Source organism: Penicillium cosmopolitanum, assembly GCF_028827165.1.
Source record: "Penicillium cosmopolitanum strain IBT 29677 chromosome Unknown utg000009l:1.0-9042332.0:1.0-9050551.0, whole genome shotgun sequence".
Lineage (NCBI taxonomy): Eukaryota > Fungi > Ascomycota > Eurotiomycetes > Eurotiales > Aspergillaceae > Penicillium > Penicillium cosmopolitanum.
The window spans coordinates 8,308,471-8,328,542 of record NW_026622679.1 but is presented as its reverse complement, the minus strand read 5'-3'; the positions used below and the strand labels follow the sequence as shown (position 1 = coordinate 8,328,542).

The following is a 20,072-nucleotide window of genomic DNA, read 5'->3' as shown; positions in this document are numbered from 1 at the left end:
CGAAGCAAATTGTTTCATTCTCGGGCGATATAACCCCGGCGCAATGCAATTGTCTATTGAACTCGAACTGTCTCATCCATGCAAACCCAGGAATCGTAAATGGGCCCATGCTAGCTCCAATGCCAAAGCTATTCCGGGAGCCCGAATAAAATACTCCACAAACACACACACACACACACACACACAAAAGAAGTCACATCAAGGAATCGCTTCCATGCAGATCCATATATGCATCAGGTGCAGGTGAATCACTTTTTGTCTCCGTTGGGGGTATTCTCATCTTCCAGGTCCACCATTTCCCGCAATATATCTTTTAATCCTCGGACACCTTCGTCAACAACTGTATCCGGGATGCGCACGTCCACCTCTTCAATATATTTTACTGGGTCGTAGGGTTGACTTTCTGCGTCTTTATTGCTACCCTTTTTGGTCCCATTGGCTTTCCCTTCTTTCGTCCCGTTTGGAGTCGCAGTCCCATTATGGTCTGATTTGTGTTTGGATCCCAATGCCGGATGCGATCTGCCCTCCGCGGAGGCGACCACCGCGTCCATCACGTCGTCGAATGTCTCGCAGCGGCCGGCGCGAAGGAGCTCGGTAGCAAGGCTGGTAACCCGCTCAGTCCAGCCGGCACGGTGTAGCGAGCCAAGCAAGGTTTCCTGCAAATCTTCTAGTGCTGATGTCGCTGAGAGTTTTGTGAGGAGGTCTGATTCGAGGGCATCGGGGGTGGCGGAGGTGCCGGCTGGCGTTGAGGATGGCATGGTGTCAGGTATTGGCGGGGGTTGGCAATAGCGAATCCTTGAAAGGGAGTTGATTTGAATTGGTATATAAGCTGCAAGTCCCCCTTTTCGTGGAGCTTGGGGTGACAATCGGCGTCGGGCTGTCTGTCGCAGCGATCTCGGAGTCGAAAATTGGGGCGAGGGTCATGCGCCGGCGGCTGCAGTGCGCGGGGTCTGCGGCGGGAATGGACAGTAGGAGGGGAACCTGCCCCTAGGGAAAGCGCGATTCAGTCGAAGAGATAATTATTAGGATTAAGAGAGGTTGAAGAGGGGTCGAGGCCAGCGCGCGCGAGAAAAAAAAGTGGATATGGAGGATGACGATGGTTCCGCGGTCCGGCCTGTCAACGCGGCAACCGGATTAGCGCTGTAGATGATAGGTCCAAGCGAGGGGCTAAATAAGTTGGAGATGCAGTTTCACGCCCTGCTGGTAAGCAACACCGACCTGGTACGTTTAAATGGGCTGTGACAAGGCGTGGTTGCGCAAACTGGACCCGGATTGCGGAGATGCGGCCGAGTGGAGGAGGCTCCTCGGGATTGGATCGAATCAGATTGGGTTGTATTGAACTGGGGGCTAGGAGAGGAGAGGCCCGGCCAGCAGAAGGGTCACCGAGAGAAAGAAAAAAAATAGGGGTTAGGGTATCAATGGACCCATTGCACATAAAAGAAAAGAGAGGACCAGGGATTGAGAGCAGGTCAATTGACGAGGATGTGAGAGAAAGAGAACTTCAACCGTTCCTGAGCGTGGATAGCCTCAAGCCGCGGGCGGTGAGCTCCCAAACTGTACCATTACAATATATCATTACAATCTACCATTACAATAGTGCTCAATTTTGGAGGATATTAAGAATTCAAAAATTAAATTGATATTGAAATATACCTACTTCAGTTAATCTGAGCATCTAGCACGCCGCATCATGATCTGTACGAGTCCACTGATACTAGTAACTAGCAGGTAGTATTGAATAAGGCTATAATACTGATACTTCCAGTTATATAGTACTAGTACTCAGCTAGTATGTTGCCACAAGGCAATTGTTTCCAGACGTTTGCTAGTATACCTACTACTAGTACCATTCCAAATAGAGTGCCCAGGTCACATTTTGCCCATGAGGCAATCCACAGCAACTTCCGTTGAGGTATAGATCGTAGATGCTCAGGATAACTACTAGTATTCTTCCAAGGTTCACTCCGATCCGTCTGGAAAGAACAGCCAGCCCTCTTTGCCAATCTCTAATATTTTGGCCTACGTCAGTGTGGGCTATGCTCTTGGATAATATTCCCCTTGAAACACAACCTTCGAATGGGACCAAAGTCCTGCAATCTCCTGGACCCCATCAGATCTTTCTGGAGCCGTCGATCGAGATTCTAGAAGCTCGGGCAAGATGAGATCCCGGGTTTTGAAACCGCTAGTACTAGATTCATTTTTAATCATCCTCTAGAGGTCCTTTAGGGCACCGGGTATCGTTGTGCCATTTAGTGGGATATAATAGTCTCTTAACTTTGTTGCCTCTAGGCGTTACTGACCTGGCAGGGTACTATCAGATCTTACGCCTATGAATCCCACTTTATTTAGTAAATGAGAAATATTCCCCCTCAACAGGAATCCATGGACGTGTTTAGGATCCTCTACTTTAAGGTCCTCGTTACTCCGTAGTTCCGGGCGAGATCTAAGACATACACTGGGTCCTGAGGTCCCAGTGCGGGCCAAGTACCGAAGGATGCAGAGGCCGTCTGCAGGTCCCCTCCTAGTCCTTCTGCCGAGTGTATCACCAAAGGCAGCATCTATCCAATGGAGTTTCCTGGATGATTCGAGATGAAAGGGAGAGAGACTGTGTGTGAGAAAGTGAGAAAGAGAGAAAAGAGAGAAAAGAGATCTCCAGTGTATGGCCGAGTCCAGACCCCCCAGATCACGTGTGCCACTCCTCGGCCGCGTTACTGGCAGGTTTGCCCTCCACCTCCACCTCCACCTTCATCTGGCCCTTCTTCCATTTGCGCCTTTCAGCTGTCGTCGTTCGTTCCAACCCGATTTGCAAGACTCTCTTGCTCAGATCTCTTTGCGCATACTCCCATCCCAACGTCAATACCCTTGGAACTTGTTCATCCCCCGAAGCTTCCCCGCTTTATCTCCGGCGCCTCCCATCGGACCAACCTCCCGGTCTTTCGCCCAATATCGTCACAGGGGGTCAAAGCTACGGATCCAGCTTGATATCGCGCCGTCGCAGTACCTTCGACTCGGCCGTCTTCTCGCCATCGAAACTGAATCCATCGAAAGTACCCCTTTGTCAGTTGATGTCTGCCCGACGCGCTCGAATTTAGCCGCGCCGCTCTCCAGCCGCCCGCCTAAGAACTCGAACCTGAGCCTGCCTACCCATCGAGCGCCTGAATCGCACACTTTCTTTGTCCAAAGCGATTCCCTCCAACTCGCCCGCTCTGGCGGTGCTATCGGTACACATTCACCTCATCTCATCCCGTCGCATATCTCCCCCTAAAAATCACCCCCGCCGCCATGTCCCTCCACACCTCATACCATGCCGATTCCGATGCGGATGACGAGTATGAACGGAGTGTGATCACCTCCCCGCATCTACAAACAGATTCGGAGGCTTCTCCGATCGATTCCGATATTCCTTCATCCGAACACACCCCTACCAAGTTTGGCTATTCCAGCGAGGGGCCGCGTACCCCACGGTCAATCATCTCGGACTGGACAGCTGACGAATGTGTGGAATTCCTAACCTCTCTTGGTCTACTGCAATACTGTGGATCCTTTCGAGGTGAGAACATCTAATTTGCCGCTAGAACTTGTACTGACGCGAGTTTCCTACAGAGAACGGCATTGTGGGCGAGGCCCTTATTGCGTTAAAGCACGACGAGCTGAAGGAAATGGGCATCAACAGTGTCGGCCACCGTCTGACAATCTTGAAGAGTGTCTATGAAATCAAAACCAGACAACAAGTTCAGTTAGACGTGGATCACTACATCCCACTGTGTATGGACCCCTCCATTGTTGAACTCTCAAAACTGGCTAACCTAGTGAAACAGCGGCGGACCAGAGCATGAGTGAAAATGCATCGCAGGAGGATATAGCCGCGCTCATAATGTCTATTCAACGCCGAGATGAAAAGCTTATGACTGTCGAGTCAGAAATGCGCCGGCTCGCGGAAGATTATAGACGGCTCCGGGAGGAAATCTTACCTGTCATTAAAATGGCTAAAGATCGGTCGCAACCACTCCCCCCACCCTCAATGGCTGGGGTACCTGAGTCCTACCGCGACAGTACCACTCTCACATCTCCCTCGCAACTCACTCTCGTCGATAACCCCCCCTCTTCGTCCACTTCGAAGATCGCCCGAGCTTTCTCCAAGCGCACCTACACGGGCGGAAATACTCCCAAGAATAATTCGCCAACCCACATTCCTCCTTCCATTTATGAAACACGCCCCTATGACGGGGGAAATCTGGATCCCTCTGCTGCAGCCATGGCTGCATCCTCGCATTTGACAGCATCAATGAATGGAAGCCAACAACACTCGCCCGGCGTCCCGTCACCAACCTCCCCGAGCCATACCCAGCATCAAACTCTAAATCCACGATCTTATTCTCAGCCTAGCACTTCTCGTGGACACGAGCATCCTGAAGATATACCAAGGGCGTCCTCTCGGGCAGATCGCCTAACCCCCAATCAGCCGCCCACTCGTGCCGAGACACCGTCTTCTGCTTCTCGCCTGGAGTCAAGAAGTAGCGGGGAACCCAGCAGTGTAGAAATATTCAAATCTTTCCGAGTTTCATGGGAAGATCCGTGCTACAAGGTTCTTCCTGCCGCTCTGAAGAAATACAACATCCACTCCGACCCCAAACTCTACGCCCTTTACATTGTCTATGGTGATCAAGAAAGGTGCTTGGCATTGGACGAAAAACCATTGCTTCTTTTCAAACAACTTGAAAAGGAAGGCCGAAAACCAATGTTTATGCTCCGCAAAATTCACCCCGACAATCCTTCCTATCCTATCCCTGGCTCGGCTCCCAATAGCGCTGGTTTTGACAGCGGAAGGCCATCTGGAGTGGGGCAGATCAACTTACCGGGCGGTGTTCTTTGATGTTTCAAGCTCTTTTTGATGCATTTCGTGATGTGGCTTGTGATACCCGGCATCTTCTGACGAGGCATTGTCTGCATCTTTGATCGCATTTGATTGGATCCACGCAAACTTTTTTTTTCTTGATTGGCGCCTATTGATACTGGCATTTCACCTTCACTAGTAGCGTGGATGCATCAGGCGTTTCTTTTCTCTTGGCAGCGATGATATCCTGTCTACATTTCTTTTTACCCACATCTTGCATAAGCATTCTTCATTTCTCTTTAGATACTTGTCCCATGGACTCCGTGAATGTCAATAAACCGTATCTGACATGCCTTGTCAATACAAACTCTATTTCTTATAACTGACTCAGGTAAACCTTTCTGTTGGTATCCTCCAAGGTGAACGTGGAAGCATAAATACTCAGCCCCATCTTCTATGCACATTGATTCACTGCGTTGAAACATTCATTTCCCGCAAAGAGGACAACCATTTAAACTTGGCCTTTGACAATATCAGCTGCCTTCTCCGCAACGGCATACACCGTTGCTTGAATATTGCCAGTTGGTTCAAGCGGGAAAACACTAGCATCCACCACTCTCAAGTTCTTGGTCCCATAGACCTTGAGTTTAGAATCAACCACCCCGCCCGTTTCTTTCGGCAGCATGGCACAAGATCCAGCTGGGTGGAAACAGGTGTACAGCCGCTCCTTGACTACCTCCTTAGCGTGGTCGAGATCGCTCAGGTCCCTGGTGTTTTCCGGCATACGCTTGCCCGGTTTGAGAAGTGCCGACAATGGCTCTGTCTCCACAATGCGCTCCACGTACTGCATTTGTCTCGCCATGATTTCGATATCAAGTGGATGCGAGAGAAGGTTAGGGTCGTATGTTGGCTTATCTTCGCTACTCTTGGAATGAATGTGAACTGATCCCCGTGAGAATGGATGGTTGTGGAGCATCATGATTGTGATGTAGTTCTCTGGCATGGTTTTGGCCAGGACATCGGTAAGAGTGGTCTTTCCTGGATTCATATGCAGTTGTGCTGGAAGGAACAGATAGTGAGAGGACCCATTCTCGGTGGAAGAAAGCATCTTGCGAATATGAGAATACTGATTGTTCAGGTTTGCTGGAACTTTTCCATCGTCAAGGTGCTTTGAAAGCAGTAGTTCGATATCGTTCTGTGGAATACTGCCGTTTCCATCGACAAAGGGAAGATATGCCATGCTGATAGGCATGCCTGCCAACGGGCCTCCGCGGGTTTCTCCATAAAGCTTAATCAGTGACTGGACGACGTTCGGATCACGCAGAATATCGCCCGAAACCTGGCCATCAGCAATTTCAAAGTTGATGGCGGTGATGGCATGGTCTTGGAGATTCTCGCCCACGGCCGGATTATCGATTACTACTGGAATATCATGGCTTTTGAGAAGATCTGCGCCACCGATACCCGAGAGCTCGAGCAGTTGAGGCGAGTTCAAACTACCTCCACAGATAATCACTTCCTTCTTCGCCTTTATTTGGTAAGCTTCGTCACCCGTCTTGACTTGAACCCCAGTTGCGGTAGCTTCTCCATCTTCCTGCGAAAGCAAAATACGCTCAACCATTGTTTCTGTCAACAAGCGCAGATTAGGTCGCGCTGCGACCTCGGGAGAGTAGTATGCTGCTGCATACCCTCGAGTCCCCATCTTGGCATCAACACTCAATGGTGAAGCAAAAGCCCCTAGCTTGCGGCCCTGGATCGGGTCGGCGTCTGTCTTCCAACCCAAATGCGCGAATGTCTCGTCCCATGCCTTGTTGAAGGGCCCAAAGACATCTGGAAGAGACACAGGCAGAGGCCCATTGGATCCTTGATTTTCGTCTTTCATGTAGCGGGCTGTGCCTAGAAGCTCTGCCGTGGCCTCGCTAGGCGAGGTGTAGGAGTGGAACTTCTGGAGGTAGGGTTTCATATCCTCCGAGCCCCAACCTCCATTGCTCAATTCCTTCCAGGCCTCAAAGTTTGAGGCATTGGGGTACACGATGCATGAGAAGTTCATAGCGGAGGACCCACCGACGACACGCCCGCGAGGCTGTCCAATTTGTCGATTGTTTGCATTGACCTGCACATCTTTCAGCATTTGGTAACAGAAACGGACATGAATAATCCTACCTGCGGAACGCTCATATAATCCCAATCAAAATCCGGGTTGCCATACAATGTTCCCAGGAAGCCAGGTGTGTCGATCCGAGGATCTCCCATGCGATTGGCACCAGCTTCGATGAGTAGGACGTTAACAGAGGCATCTTCACTTAGTCTGTTCGCGAGAACCAACCCGCCGATGCCTGCCCCGACAATAATATAATCATATCCGTCCTTTTCCATGTTGATTTTGATTTCAATTCTTTCTGCTTATTCCCGAGCTCGGGTTTTATCTGGAGGTCCGGTGGAAGAGGGGGAGAAAACAGCTGTAATGGTTTCAAGGAGACCACCCTAAGCCAACTATAGCAGGAGGGTCTTCTGCAGGATTCGACAAGTAGAAGAGACTTCCCGGGTGAATGAATGTCTCACTTCAACACTTTCCAATCAAATTCAATTCTTTCAGCCTTCGTGGGCCGACTAAATCCTTCGGGCCGGCCTAACGGGCCGCCAAGGGCCCACCACGCTGTTGATCAATGGATATCATTTGCCCCTGGAAATTGTCACAATTTTACGCCGGTTGACAGCTGGGTCTTCTATATAAGCTTTTAGCTTCGTGAAGAGAACCCTTCTTCTCCTACGCAACTAGCTTAATTTCCCGACTCGCTAGCCGGGAAAGATGGAACGATGCAGCTTTATGGCATCTTCACATACCCCATTGTCCGTGACCAGCTCATCGCAAACACAATTCTCGTCATCATCGCCACTCTTCTAGTGATACTCCGATTTATCTCCCGGCGCGTTCGGCAAAGTGAGATATGGTGGGATGATGGATTTTGCGTGGCTGGGATGCTACACACCTACGGTATGCTGGCCATGCAGTTCCATTATGCTCACGTTGGAATGCGACATCATGTTACCGATCTTCCTCCCGAGAACACTGTGACAATTGTGAAGATGCTCATTGCCTACCAAATTGTGTACTACAATGCCATGGTACTGGCCAAATTTACCTATCTTTTCTTCTATCTGCGAATCTTCGTCTCGAAGGAGTTTCGCATCCTTACATGGGCCTGCATGGGTTGTGCAGCGGCATATTGGACTGGAAGTATACTCCAGATCTTCTTAATCTGTAGGCCCTTTGCCAAAAATTGGAACCCTCTCCTTCCCGGTCATTGCGCAAGTCAGAATGTGGCATTTTCGACAATCGGAGCGTTCAATCTTGTCACCGATCTTATGATTATGTTGTTGCCGATCCGTTTCATTTGGAAATTGCAAATGTCCCTTGGGACGAAGATGGCGCTTTACGGAATTTTTGGGCTTGGTATATTGTATGCAAATTCCATCTCTCGATTGTTATCTCTCATATTGGATCTAATTGAACACTAGCATTTCTTCGATAACGATAATCCGCATTCACGTCCTCACGACCGTCGACTTTCTAGATCTACCTTATTCGATGACTTGGGCTGCTTTCTGGAGTGTGACCGAGCCCGCATTAGCAATTTCAAACTCATGTGCGCCTATGCTCCGACCCATTCTGAAGGTTGTTTTTCCAAACCTGTTCGCCAGCGCTAAGGCTGAATATACTACCCAACCCATATCTGGGCCTAAGTCAACTAAGAATCGGACGGCGGAGCGAATGGATGAAATGGACAGCGAGTTTCCCCCTCACACAGGTTCAAGGGCGAATGGGATCTGGATATGAGGGATCCTTTAATGAGCAATCTCAAGATGGTCGCTCACAGGATAGACCATGTCAGACACCAGAGTGTTGTGGGAGATCTCAAGAGACACTCACAGCATAGCGCGCTATGAGAAATCAATACCACGAAGTTTCCTAGTTTCTGGACTCCAAGCTCCTTTTTCTATTCTTTATGACATCTATCAATTGTATTTTCACCTTTTATAGTACAAAATACTAATCTTCCCTCTTTGATCCATGTTATACTTCCAGCCGTCCAATGAGAGGCCAGTGCTTATCGACACGTGACAGCGTGTTTTCAGACGCGTTGATACCCTAGGGTAACCCCAACCCAACCCCAGAGGAAGGTTAGTCGAACTGCTCACCGCGACTTCAAGATGAGCTGGGATCGAGTCATTCAGGATTCCGATGAGGATGAGCCTTTCGTCGAAGATGACGTCTCGGCTTCAATCGCCCCCATTCAAGGCCAAGAGCCTCCACCACACCATGAGCCCCGCGACCGCCCCCGCAGACCAACACACAGCAAACTATGATTCCGAGCAGGCATACGCGCCAGAGCACCAGCTGAGCGTCGATTTCGACCAATTCTTGCAGTCACAAGATATGCCTCATGCATCAATAACTGCTTCTCAGCAAAAACGGGAGGAAATGTGGATTCCTCCTACAGGCGACGGCGGGGAATCAATCGGTACGTTGATGCGCAGCTATGAACCCATGGGATATGACCCGAGCCATCTATCTTGGTATTCCAATGTTTCATACTTACACTCATAGACACAGGGGCAATGATGACGGAGATTGGACTGGCGCAGCAAAGACTATTCGACGATGACGGTTCCAATACAGGACATCATCACTCCATGTCAACAACATACCCGAGCGGAATCTCCGAGCCTGGTTCCTTTCCAATGCATTACGACCACCAGGGCCAAAATGGAAACCTCCCACCTACCGGTCCTCCCCCCAATATCCAAAACAAGGGGACACAACTAGTTGCGCCGCATACAACGAATGGCTATCAATACAGCACGCCGGCGGAGTCAGCGCACGATGACTTACCGATCACAGATGTCGATGGACTGGGTACAACCGATGTCCCAGGACATTCGAACGACATCAATTTCCACAAACCCGCTCAGCGATCTAAATCCATGCACACAGAGTGGAATTCCCCGCATGACACAGAACCCAATTCGTCCGTTCGTTCGCCGCAATTAAATCGATCAAAAAGTGACCATGGTCAAGCCGCAATAATATCACCAACTTCCCCGGTTAGTACAGTTGATGAACTGTCTGCGCCGGCATTTGCGGTCCAAATCGCCGCTCCCGATATTGCCTCTTCCGTGAAAAGGCGCGGTCGGCATAAGAAGCAGCCACTGCCACATCATGATGACGATGATGATGATGAGCTTGCTATGATCATGGATTCGGGCTTTGTACAAGCCAAACCCGAGAAGCGACGGCCGGGGCGTCCTTCTAAATCGGAAAAGGCTACTCGACAAGCCGATGAAGCAAGCGCCCAAGAGACCATAAAGGGATCCGAAGCTGTGGTGTCAGAGCAACCTGCGCAGCAAGCAAAGCCAGGGCCAAAGAAGAAGAAAATCAAGAGGAGTAAGACTGCTCTTGAGACCTTGCATCAGGCTGGTAAAGTGGATGACGATGACGATGTGATTTGGGTGGAATCGAGGCCGTTAGAAATGGAAAATGCCAACTCCACGACAAACCATGTCAATGAAAATGACGAGGCATCAAAAGTCTCAGGGGAAATTCAATTCGAAATCCCTGTCGTTTCGAATGAAGCTGTTGAAGCACCAGCACCAGCGCCTAAGAAGCGCGGGCGCAAGCGGAAGAAGACAGCCGAGCAGACAGAGGCTCCGGCAGCTTCCAAAGACCCCCAGCTGGAGTCTAAAAACGAAGATCCCACCCTACCCGAGGCCACGGAACAACACGCACTTATCCCTGATCCCCCGAAGGGTGAAGAAAAAGAAGACATCACGCTCGGCAAAGAATCAGAGTCAACACCTCAGCTCGACCAAGTCACCAAGCAGACTGCGGCTGGATCCCTTCCACAAACGCCTCAAATTGCAAAGCCACACAAGGTACATAGCCCGATTTCTTCCACCAGTAAGGTACCCTACCGGATTGGTCTGAGCAAAAGGGCGCGGATTGCCCCGTTGTTGAAGGTTGTTCGGAAATGAATGCGGAATCTCGATTTTCTTTTGTGATGGCGATTTCAGATGCTCTGACGTTTTTTATCATTATACCCCTCCTTGTATCGCGGTTTTTTTTCTTTCCTTCCTCGTTGCTATCTTCGAGTCTTCTACCCCATGGATTCTGAATCTTACGGTATCCATAATGGCATGTATTTCTATGAATGTGGTGTTTGTCAACATGAGTAGCTTATTCATTGGATTACCTTTCCGCTATCCGCAATTTTCTTGTAGGTCACAGTTTCTCACGGTGGCTCATATCTTCTACCTTTCTCTCACCGGTAAAGCCCTTGTTCCCCAGAGATTCGCAATCCAGGTGTACAGGCCTTTGAGTAAAAACATGCCAATTTTTTAGTACTGAGCTAACTAACAAACTAGGCTGAGTCCGAGACATCATTTATGGAGAGAAAAAGAGGAGAGTAAGAGATTGGATAATTGTGAAGACTGCGATAATTAATCAAGGATCAATTAAGTCGGTCACTAAAGCCATTCTATCCTTGATTTTCCCATTTCCTAGGTCCTTCAAAACCTTTGGGAAATCGGACAATCTGCCCAGCTCAACTTGCGGTTGTATAACTTTTTGACTGATTAGATCAAGCACCTCCATCAAGTCACGCTGCTGGCCCCCATATGTGAAAATAATGCCCAACCTTTTCCGGATACCTATTTTCATGTCTATCTCGTTTCTACGATCCAATGTACCCACGCATAAAATCTTGCCTCCGATGCGGACTACACCACCGGATATATGAGTTAACGATCTATTCGTCAGAGGAGTGATGTGGCGTGTGAAATTTCAAACTTACCAATCTGCTGAGCGTCTTCAAACGTCTGATGTTTGCCGACAATATCAAGTACTGTATCAATTTTTCCCTGTAGCCCGTTTTCCTGGACAAAAGATTGGACTGACTTTCCGACTGGTACAATATCCCCTGCTGGAACACCCAGAGATAAAGCCGCGTCTAGCTTTTCTTGACGCACATCCGAAACTATAACACGAGCTCCGATATGTCGTACAATCTGGAGCGCGTTGAAACCAAGACCCCCGAGCCCAAACAAAAATACTAATTCATTGTTCTTGACTTCTGCTCGACGCGTGATGCCGTGATAAACCGTTGTCACGGCATCTGTGGCAACTGCAGCAACGGCAGGGGGGTATACCTATGATACTAGTAGTTAGAACTCCAATAACTTAAATCATTTTTGGTAGTGAAAACCCACCTTCAGGAAGTGGGATCGCAGCGCGAGCATTGACTGCTGTGTATTCTGCGTAGAATCCATCTTGGCCAATCCCATGGTGCATCCCTGCCGAGCAGAGCTGAGATAAATCACGCGAGCACTCTGTGCAGCTTTCAAGTCCGCATCCAGGAACTGCCAATAAAGCCACCCTATCACCCTAAAAATGACAACGTCTCGGTCAAATCGTACAAATTGCATGACGGTCACCGAGTTGGTAAATTGATAGACTAACCAATTTGAATCTGGAATTTTTCACTCCTTCTCCAATCTCGATGATTTCTCCACATCCTTCATGACCCTGGTTTAGTGAAATGGAGGGTAAGCCTAGTACTAGTGACAATAGATCTAGCCTTTGAGGCCTTACCAAAATATACTTTTCGTTGAAATTTGGCCTATCCTCTATTTCAAGCAAAGGTTGGTCACTGTGGCATACTATCCGAGTTTGTTACATAATTAGCAATTATTTCATTTCATTTCCAGTCCATTCCAGGGTTCAAACCTCCAGATGCTAGTAGTTTGATGAGAAATCCATCCTGTGGAGTAGCTGGGACTGGTAACTCCTCCCAAACCTGACAACTCTGTTAGCAGATTCATCATAGCAAGATTCGCCGGTCAAGCCATAAAATTACTGGTTCACTATTCCCCTTGTGCTTTCTCCAGGCATACATCGTAGAAGGGCGGATATTGTCACCCATTTTAACGACTGAAATTGAAAAGGCCGTGGAAAATATTTCGCTTCTTTAGCGGAAATGTGATTGAGACTGGTTTTTCTCTTTTCGATACCAGTTATTACCTTTCACTGAGTGGTATTTAGGATTACGATAACGAATATAATTGCTTTCTGGTTTCCTAGAAAGGACTGCCGATTTCTTCGGCTTCCCCGCACTTATTTCGGCTATACTGTTACACAGCCAAAATAAGGAACCGCGGCATGAACTCACTTGATTTATTTCTCTTCAATTCTCGCGACTACTTCAAACACTATATCTATTGCGGTTCTTGGCATACTTGTGGGGATTATATCATTGTCAATACCGGGAGAGAGGAATGCTAGGGAAATGAGGCAGCTTTAAAACAATAAGAAGTATTCAAACGTGTATCAACCCGAGGAGACTTCATCTGCAACTTCTACATAGAATGATAGGTCATTCCCCTCCGTCATCTCGTACTCAGTAAACCCGTTCCCCATGAATCTGAAAGGATTTATACTGTTGTACTCAATGTTGAAATCCTCCGGTCGAATATCACTGATCATCTGGTTGAACAAGATGGCACTTCCTCCAAACAAAGCTGTTACCCGGCCATCAACCCGATTGCGTTTGTACCAACTCTTGCAGCCACCTGTCCAGACCAGGGTCTTGTGGATCTCATCGCCGTACTTTCCAAACGCATCTTCAACTGACTTCTTTGGTACCACGTATTTAATGTCTTCGGTTGCAATTTTCTTGATCCACTTGACAAAATAGTCGCCTGTCCAATTAAGTGATTCCACTAGAGAACCATGGCCTCCAAGGCAATTTGGTCCCATCATGATAAAGTAGTTCGGGAAAGCCGATGTTGCGACCGATAAATATGATTGTGGCTCATCGGCCCATTTGTCTGCCAGATTTGTTCCATTTTGTCCAACAATTGGATAATGGGGGCGATGAGAGACATCGAAGCCGGTTGCACAGATAACTAATAGAGTCAGTGTTTTTCAGGGTAATCATTGTGGTTCTACTGCGTACCAACATCACACTCAAAGATCTTTCCATCAGCAGTGTGCACTGCATTCTCAGTGATCTTTGTGATTGTGCTATTGCTCAGATTGCAGTTTGGCTTTGCGAAAGCTTCCAAATATCCAGGTCCAGGAGTAACACGGCGACATCCAACCTCCCATTTAGGGATAAGTTTGTCGCATAAATCAGGATCATGATTGAGCTTTTCTGCCATCTGTTGAGCACCAAACTTGACGGCCGCCTCATTATTCTCGCCCTTGATAAACTATGAATCATTCATGTCAGAAATATGCAATTTATAGTGTTTCCGAGGACAGCATACCAAGCGGAAAGCTTTGTTGGTTCGCGAAATGATAGCCTTCCGATACTGTTTGTGGGATTCTGGATCATTGAACATCGATATCTCCTCTTCAGAATAAGCCGGGTTGGCGTCTTCGACATCCCTTCCTGAGATGCTTTGATGGGGGTACTCGGTAATAGACCCAAGCAGGACTGCGCATGAAATTTACCACTTTAGTTCCTGGTAGTTTGGCCATCTGAGGTGTGATTTGGATACCAGATGATCCATTCCCGATAACTGCGATTCGCTTATGGGAATAGTCATAACCGTGGTCCCAGTGTGCAGAATGTGTGATATGACCCTTAAAGTCATGAAGACCTGGGATATTAGGCCATGAATGGTGGCTATTAAATTGGTGTTAGCATTGTAGCTTTCGAGTGCATAGATTAATGGGTCAATCAGCCTACACAAGAACACCCTGCGCTGATATCAAAACATCACAATAATCCTCCCGTTGCTCCCCATTATGCTCAACTGTCAAGTTCCATCTTCCAGTGTCTTCATCCCACGTGGCGCCAGTTACTTTTGTATTTAGCTGGATATCACGGTCGAGATTCCACTTTTCCACTGTGCTTTTGATGTACTCTTCAATCTCCGCCCCACTGGAATAAAAACGACTCCAGTTGGGATTAGGATCGAATGGAAACGCGTAGATATGTGATGGGACATCACATTGAACACCCGGATAATTGTTAATCAGCCAGGTGCCACCGACATCACTTCGAGCCTCATAGATGGTGTGGTCGACGAATTCTTGTAGCTCCGGAAACCGATGCTGAATTTTGTGTGCCATCAACAATCCCGAGAAGCCAGCTCCAATGGTTACTACTCGTATTTTGCGAGGTTTGTAAGCGTATTCCGTGTTGAGTGGAATAGAAAAGTCATTTTCCGAATCCGGGATGCTGTGACCTTTCGTATAGGGACTTGGTTTCTGTGTGCCTTTTACTCCATTTGCTCCGTTGACTTTCTTCAAGCCTGGTTCACCCGGCACCTCGCCATCTGTTCCCGTGGCAATTGGTGGTGTCATTTCGGTCGAAATTTTAGAATGAAGGATGTTCTGTCGCGGTTTCAAAATGAAAGTTCCTTTCTTGTTGTTCAAATTACTAGAATTTATAGATATATTCGGATCATCATTCGGTAGTATGTTGCAAGCTTGTAAGATGCCAAATTTCCCGGCTTGGATATTCTCCCGTTTATTTCTCTCGGCGAATGAGCCCGAAGGCACATTGTCAGCGAATAATAGCCGAACCATATGATAATTCCAGAGTGCAATCATATGCTAAACATCGGTAGATACCAGGAGGTGAGACTCGGTTACAATACCGGCTTCTTACAATCGGTAATATACCACGCCTGGCAATGACGATCGAACATTTTGTCAAGGTCAATTTACTGCAGTATAGGATTCTCAACATAGCTCTGTAGGCAATAGGCTGTTGTCTAGATAAAATATCAAAATTATTACGGATGTTTCTTCATTGAATTATTATTAAACGCCTATCAAGTGGATTTTCTTTTTGTATGGACTTCGGTCAGAATGCCGCGTTGGGGCTAGCCAAGAACGATTCTGGGGAGTAGAAATTGCGGAGAAACTGGGGTTCCCCCGCATCACAAGTTCACAACATCACAAGAATTGTCCGTCGCAGCTTCGGCTTTCCTCTGTTTTTGGGGGGGAATTTGGTCAGTAGTCTGCTCACTGTCAAGATTTTGTCTCTCGCATTCTTCCATCCTAGTGTGGAGTCCACCAAGATAATGTCGGCTTCGCTATGGCTGCCATTCACTGGCCAACAGCCGAAACGAAGACGTGCGGAACTAGCTTGCATTGCGTGCCACAGCAAGAAGGTAGGCTTCTAGCGAAACTCAAGTGAGCTTCTGGTGACCCTGGTAGATTCGATGTGATCTCCAAACACGCGGTGGGCAGGGACATAGTGACTGCAGCAAGTGCGCGGCTACCGGGAAAGACTGCCGGTGAGGGCGCCATATCCCTGGCCTCTTGCAGATGATCTCTGCGTCATGCATCACTGCTGATACACTGATTCTAGGACAAGGCCCTCTCGACGAGGTCGACCATCCAGCACCACTATTACCCGCCCTTTGACCCCACCGGATAGCAATGCCAGCGATCGGGTCAGACCTTCTCGTCCAAGGCAAAGCAAAACACCGAATGCAGCAGGGCAAACCGACTCTGAATGTTTCTCGAATGAATTCGGTCTGCAGCAGCATGGTAGCCCGGATGGGTTTCCTACGGGTGATCTATATCAACAGTCCATATCGAGTGCATTATCTAGGGGTGCTGATTTCGAAAGTTGGTCACCATCTATGAGTTACCTACCTTCCGGTCAACCGGCTCTAAAGGCAACCACCATATCAATCCCAAGTGCGACCAGTGATTCGCCAGCAACACAGCGAACTGAAGACCACTCCGAGCATAATGACAGTTACCCAGTCGGGCATGTCTTTCTCCCGGAGCTCCAGACAAATGCACGAGATCAGGAACGGTTGCTCGCCGAGAAACTCCCAGTGATTCCAAGTCTTCCAGATCCAGGTCTGCAGCAAACATTTTCGGAGACCTATTTCGACTACTGCTATACCTGGTGCCCAGTCCTCGATCGGGATACCCTATCTGATGAGCTCGCAATGTCACCCCTGCTTGTAAATTCACTAGCCATGGTCGGTAGCCACATCAAACCTCCGATGATCCCTCATGATGGGCCAGCCACTTACTATGATCGAGCTCGCAGTCGATTTTACGATGATGAGGAGCCGGATGTGATGACCTCGCTCAAGGCAATCTCTCTTTTCTACTGGTGGAGTCCCCGGCCACCTACAATTCTCCACCGGCATTCTTCATGGTGGTGGACCTCTGTGGTTATTCGACACTGTCAACAGCTTGGTGTGCACCGTGAGCCCAAACCTGATCATCCGCTCCGACAGCAAATTGATTTAAGTCTTCGGCGACGGATATGGTGGACCGCATTTGCACGCGAACGTCTTACTGCTCTCTGTCAGAATAAGCCATGCGTTATCGATCCAGAAGACTGCACCCTCACAGAACCTACCTTAGGGGACTTCTCAAGTACGATGGATCACCCAAAGGCAGAAGTATTCATATATTGGGTACGACTGTGTGCTATCATAGGAAAGGTTGCGAAATATCTTTCCAGAAATTGTAATTCGGAATCTTTCGCATTCCCTACACATCTAGCCCGTGAACTTATTAGCTGGGTACAGTCCTTGCCACCACACATGCAACTTCCTATCGGTTCAGACCGTACCTCCGCCTTCAACCGAGATGTTCATCAACTTCATCTTCCGTACCTTGCTGTGATAATCATCATCCACCTCAAGCGCTCGTCTTCCTCGCAGCCTCTTCCACAGGCATATCCACCTGCTATATTAGCAGCAACATGCATGGCTCGTATCATGCGAGACATTCTCTCCCGAGGCGGTACGAGGTTTCTCATGGCTATCACGGGATGGTACTGTGGTACGGCTTTCATCGCCTTGCTCCAAGCTTTGCGTATTGATGGTCTGGCGAAAAGTGCAAATGAGGACCTAGACATCTTAACACTAGCAGTACATCAGCTAGGAGTGATGTGGCCCACAGCTGCTGTCTTTCATTCAGGCTTTGGTCGTCTACGACCGAGTGCACCGGCGACAGATTCGGATTCACAGCGGGCACCTGGCCCGGAGCTCGGTATGGGTGACGGGACTGCGTACATGGAAATTACAGGCGGTATTGACTGGACGACATATTTCCCATTCGCCACGCCTCATACCAGCGGAGTCGCTAGCAGGCTTTTGATTCCACATACGGAGGAGCTATTCTTTGATGATGATATTTTTGCCGACGCAATGCTTCAATTTCAAGATCTATTCGAGCCTTGCGACACTCTCACTGAAACAAACTTATTTATGTGAAGAACGATTGTTGTAATGATATATGGTGCAGGATGCTTCGTTGAATTTATTAGAGCACTGTGACTGCCAGGTTACGTGCATGAACACTGGTTGTATCTGGGTTCGATAAATACTACCATTAACTACTAGACTCCTTCGCTCATACATACATTCTAATTTAGATCTAACGATACTACTGCGAGAGATGAAATGTACCCATAGAGTGATTTGTATTGTTCACATTCAACATGGATGATCAGACTAATCTCAGTGCATCACTTCATTATCAAATCCTCGTAGTTCCGCGTCGCTACATCTTCAGCACGCTTCCTATACCCGGGAGCTGGCCCTTGGTATCTTGCAATAATCCGCTTTTGCTTATGTGCCAGATTTTTATTGACTCCTGTCATCCATGAATCAACATCATTAGCTAGCAGTCCGACCGCACAGTTGTGTACATGCTCAGTCCAGTCCAACACACCCTGGTGAGTTGTCTCAGCGAAGGTAACGTGATGGTCGCGGCAATACTCGATGAAACGCGACACCCAACTGACAGCATACTCAACACTTCGCGGAATGTTTCCAAACATCTGATGTGGACCCATCACCATAGTCATATTTGGGAATCCTTCAACGAACAATCCCAGAAATGTTCGAGGCCCCTCGACCCAGCGATCTTTCAACTTGATTCCACCCACGCCCTGGAAATCGATTGCCGTAAACGAACCAGTCACGGCATCGAATCCGGTTGCGTAGATGATAATGTCAAATTCAAAATCTTCATCTCGAGTGCGAATGCCTTTCGTTGAAATGCATTCAATGGGATTGGACTTCACGTCAACCAACCTCACATTCGGTTGATTGTAAGCCTCAAAGTATCCGGATTCAAGGGAACGCGCTTGGTTCCAAAACCATGACATTTAGGAATTAGCGTTTCCGCCGTCCAAGGGTCCTTGACACGTTGTCTAATCTTATTCGCGACAAAATCGCTAAATAGATCATTGGCCTCCTTGTTCGTATTAATGTTCCCAAAGTTGCCCAGCCACTTTTCAAAGCCTCGCTTCTCGTATAAATCGTCCCAGAACGCCTGCCTCTCTTCGGGGCTCACTTCGAGAGTGTTGCGGGTATCTGAGACATGCATAAAGCAGGAGTATGATTCTGCGCATTTTCGAAAGATTTCAGGATACTGAGACCGAATCTCATCCATCTCCTCTGGGCTAATTGGTGCATTGCGTAAAGGTAAACTCCAGTTTGGTGTCCTTTGGAACACGGTAAGATGACTAGCCGTCTTCACGATTTCTTGGGTTGCTTGAATACCAGTAGCTCCGGTTCCAATAATAGCGACCCGTTTGCTCTCAAAGCTAACAGGAACACTTGGCCAACGGGCTGTGTGGTACGCCTCTCCCTCATAATCATGAACACCTGGAATGTTAGGCATAGTATAGTTGTTCAATATTCCGATACAAGTCACCAGAAAACGAGAAGTATATTGGCGGTCTTGTTCATCCTTGAGAAGCCATGAATTCGTCTTATCTTGGAAATATGCCGCTGTGATCCGCGTATCAAATTGCATGTCTCGACGCAAGTCGAGCTTTTTGCATACAAACTCGCAGTATCGTAGAGTTTCTGGCTGAGAGGCAAAATGCTCTGACCAGTTCCACTCATCAAGAATTTCCTGAGAGAATGAGAAATTGTATGAGTAGCTTTCAGAGTCGAATCGTGCGCCTGGGTAGCGATTCCAGTACCAAGTTCCACCGACATCGCCGCCCGCTTCGAGAACCTTTGTTCGAAGCCCAAGCTGATGCATTCGATGAAGAGAATACATGCCAGAGAGACCAGCTCCAATGATGAGTACATCATAGTCGAGGTCTTTATTCAGCTCACTAAAGCTGGGTTCCTCGATGCTGCCCATACTGGCGAGTAGACAGTCAAGTGTAGTCTTTGTGAAGTTATAAAAGAGCAAGCTGTCGTTGTCTATGTCTTAATTTATCAGGCT

General features: G+C 48.2%; 9 protein-coding genes across 9 annotated transcripts; 4 read left to right on the top strand and 5 right to left on the bottom strand.

Moving 5' to 3' along the window:
* Positions 1-248: 248 nt before the first annotated feature.
* Positions 249-758, bottom strand: N7509_011211 (uncharacterized protein; the record flags this gene model as incomplete). Its single annotated transcript, XM_056635848.1, has 1 exon — positions 249-758. The coding sequence occupies one exon, from the start codon at positions 756-758 to the stop codon at positions 249-251; it is 510 nt and encodes a 169-aa protein (XP_056486468.1).
* Positions 759-3,282: 2,524 nt separating this feature from the next.
* N7509_011210 (adaptor protein STE50) lies at positions 3,283-4,873 on the top strand (the record flags this gene model as incomplete). Its single annotated transcript, XM_056635847.1, has 3 exons — positions 3,283-3,550; positions 3,604-3,765; positions 3,819-4,873. 3 exons carry the CDS (start codon positions 3,283-3,285, stop codon positions 4,871-4,873), a joined length of 1,485 nt encoding a protein of 494 aa, XP_056486467.1.
* A 472-nt stretch (positions 4,874-5,345) lies between these two features.
* N7509_011209 (GMC family oxidoreductase) lies at positions 5,346-7,210 on the bottom strand (the record flags this gene model as incomplete). Its single annotated transcript, XM_056635846.1, has 2 exons — positions 5,346-6,947; positions 6,998-7,210. The coding sequence occupies 2 exons, from the start codon at positions 7,208-7,210 to the stop codon at positions 5,346-5,348; spliced, it is 1,815 nt and encodes a 604-aa protein (XP_056486466.1).
* A 441-nt stretch (positions 7,211-7,651) lies between these two features.
* N7509_011208 (uncharacterized protein) lies at positions 7,652-8,672 on the top strand (the record flags this gene model as incomplete). Its single annotated transcript, XM_056635845.1, has 2 exons — positions 7,652-8,295; positions 8,354-8,672. The coding sequence occupies 2 exons, from the start codon at positions 7,652-7,654 to the stop codon at positions 8,670-8,672; spliced, it is 963 nt and encodes a 320-aa protein (XP_056486465.1).
* Positions 8,673-9,155: 483 nt separating this feature from the next.
* N7509_011207 (uncharacterized protein) lies at positions 9,156-10,867 on the top strand (the record flags this gene model as incomplete). The annotated part of the gene is made up of 2 exons (XM_056635844.1): positions 9,156-9,357; positions 9,444-10,867. The coding sequence occupies 2 exons, from the start codon at positions 9,156-9,158 to the stop codon at positions 10,865-10,867; spliced, it is 1,626 nt and encodes a 541-aa protein (XP_056486464.1).
* Positions 10,868-11,336: 469 nt separating this feature from the next.
* N7509_011206 (uncharacterized protein) lies at positions 11,337-12,813 on the bottom strand (the record flags this gene model as incomplete). Its single annotated transcript, XM_056635843.1, has 5 exons — positions 11,337-11,611; positions 11,686-12,040; positions 12,101-12,345; positions 12,618-12,696; positions 12,748-12,813. 5 exons carry the CDS (start codon positions 12,811-12,813, stop codon positions 11,337-11,339), a joined length of 1,020 nt encoding a protein of 339 aa, XP_056486463.1.
* Positions 12,814-13,217: 404 nt separating this feature from the next.
* Positions 13,218-15,203, bottom strand: N7509_011205 (flavin-containing monooxygenase; the record flags this gene model as incomplete). The annotated part of the gene is given in 5 exon segments (XM_056635842.1): positions 13,218-13,795; positions 13,846-14,101; positions 14,159-14,305; positions 14,319-14,520; positions 14,584-15,203. The coding sequence occupies 5 exon segments, from the start codon at positions 15,201-15,203 to the stop codon at positions 13,218-13,220; spliced, it is 1,803 nt and encodes a 600-aa protein (XP_056486462.1).
* A 739-nt stretch (positions 15,204-15,942) lies between these two features.
* N7509_011204 (fungal specific transcription factor domain-containing protein) lies at positions 15,943-18,097 on the top strand (the record flags this gene model as incomplete). The annotated part of the gene is made up of 2 exons (XM_056635841.1): positions 15,943-16,040; positions 16,219-18,097. 2 exons carry the CDS (start codon positions 15,943-15,945, stop codon positions 18,095-18,097), a joined length of 1,977 nt encoding a protein of 658 aa, XP_056486461.1.
* Positions 18,098-18,351: 254 nt separating this feature from the next.
* N7509_011203 (flavin-containing monooxygenase) lies at positions 18,352-19,988 on the bottom strand (the record flags this gene model as incomplete). The annotated part of the gene is made up of 2 exons (XM_056635840.1): positions 18,352-18,974; positions 19,037-19,988. The coding sequence occupies 2 exons, from the start codon at positions 19,986-19,988 to the stop codon at positions 18,352-18,354; spliced, it is 1,575 nt and encodes a 524-aa protein (XP_056486460.1).
* Positions 19,989-20,072: the final 84 nt, after the last annotated feature.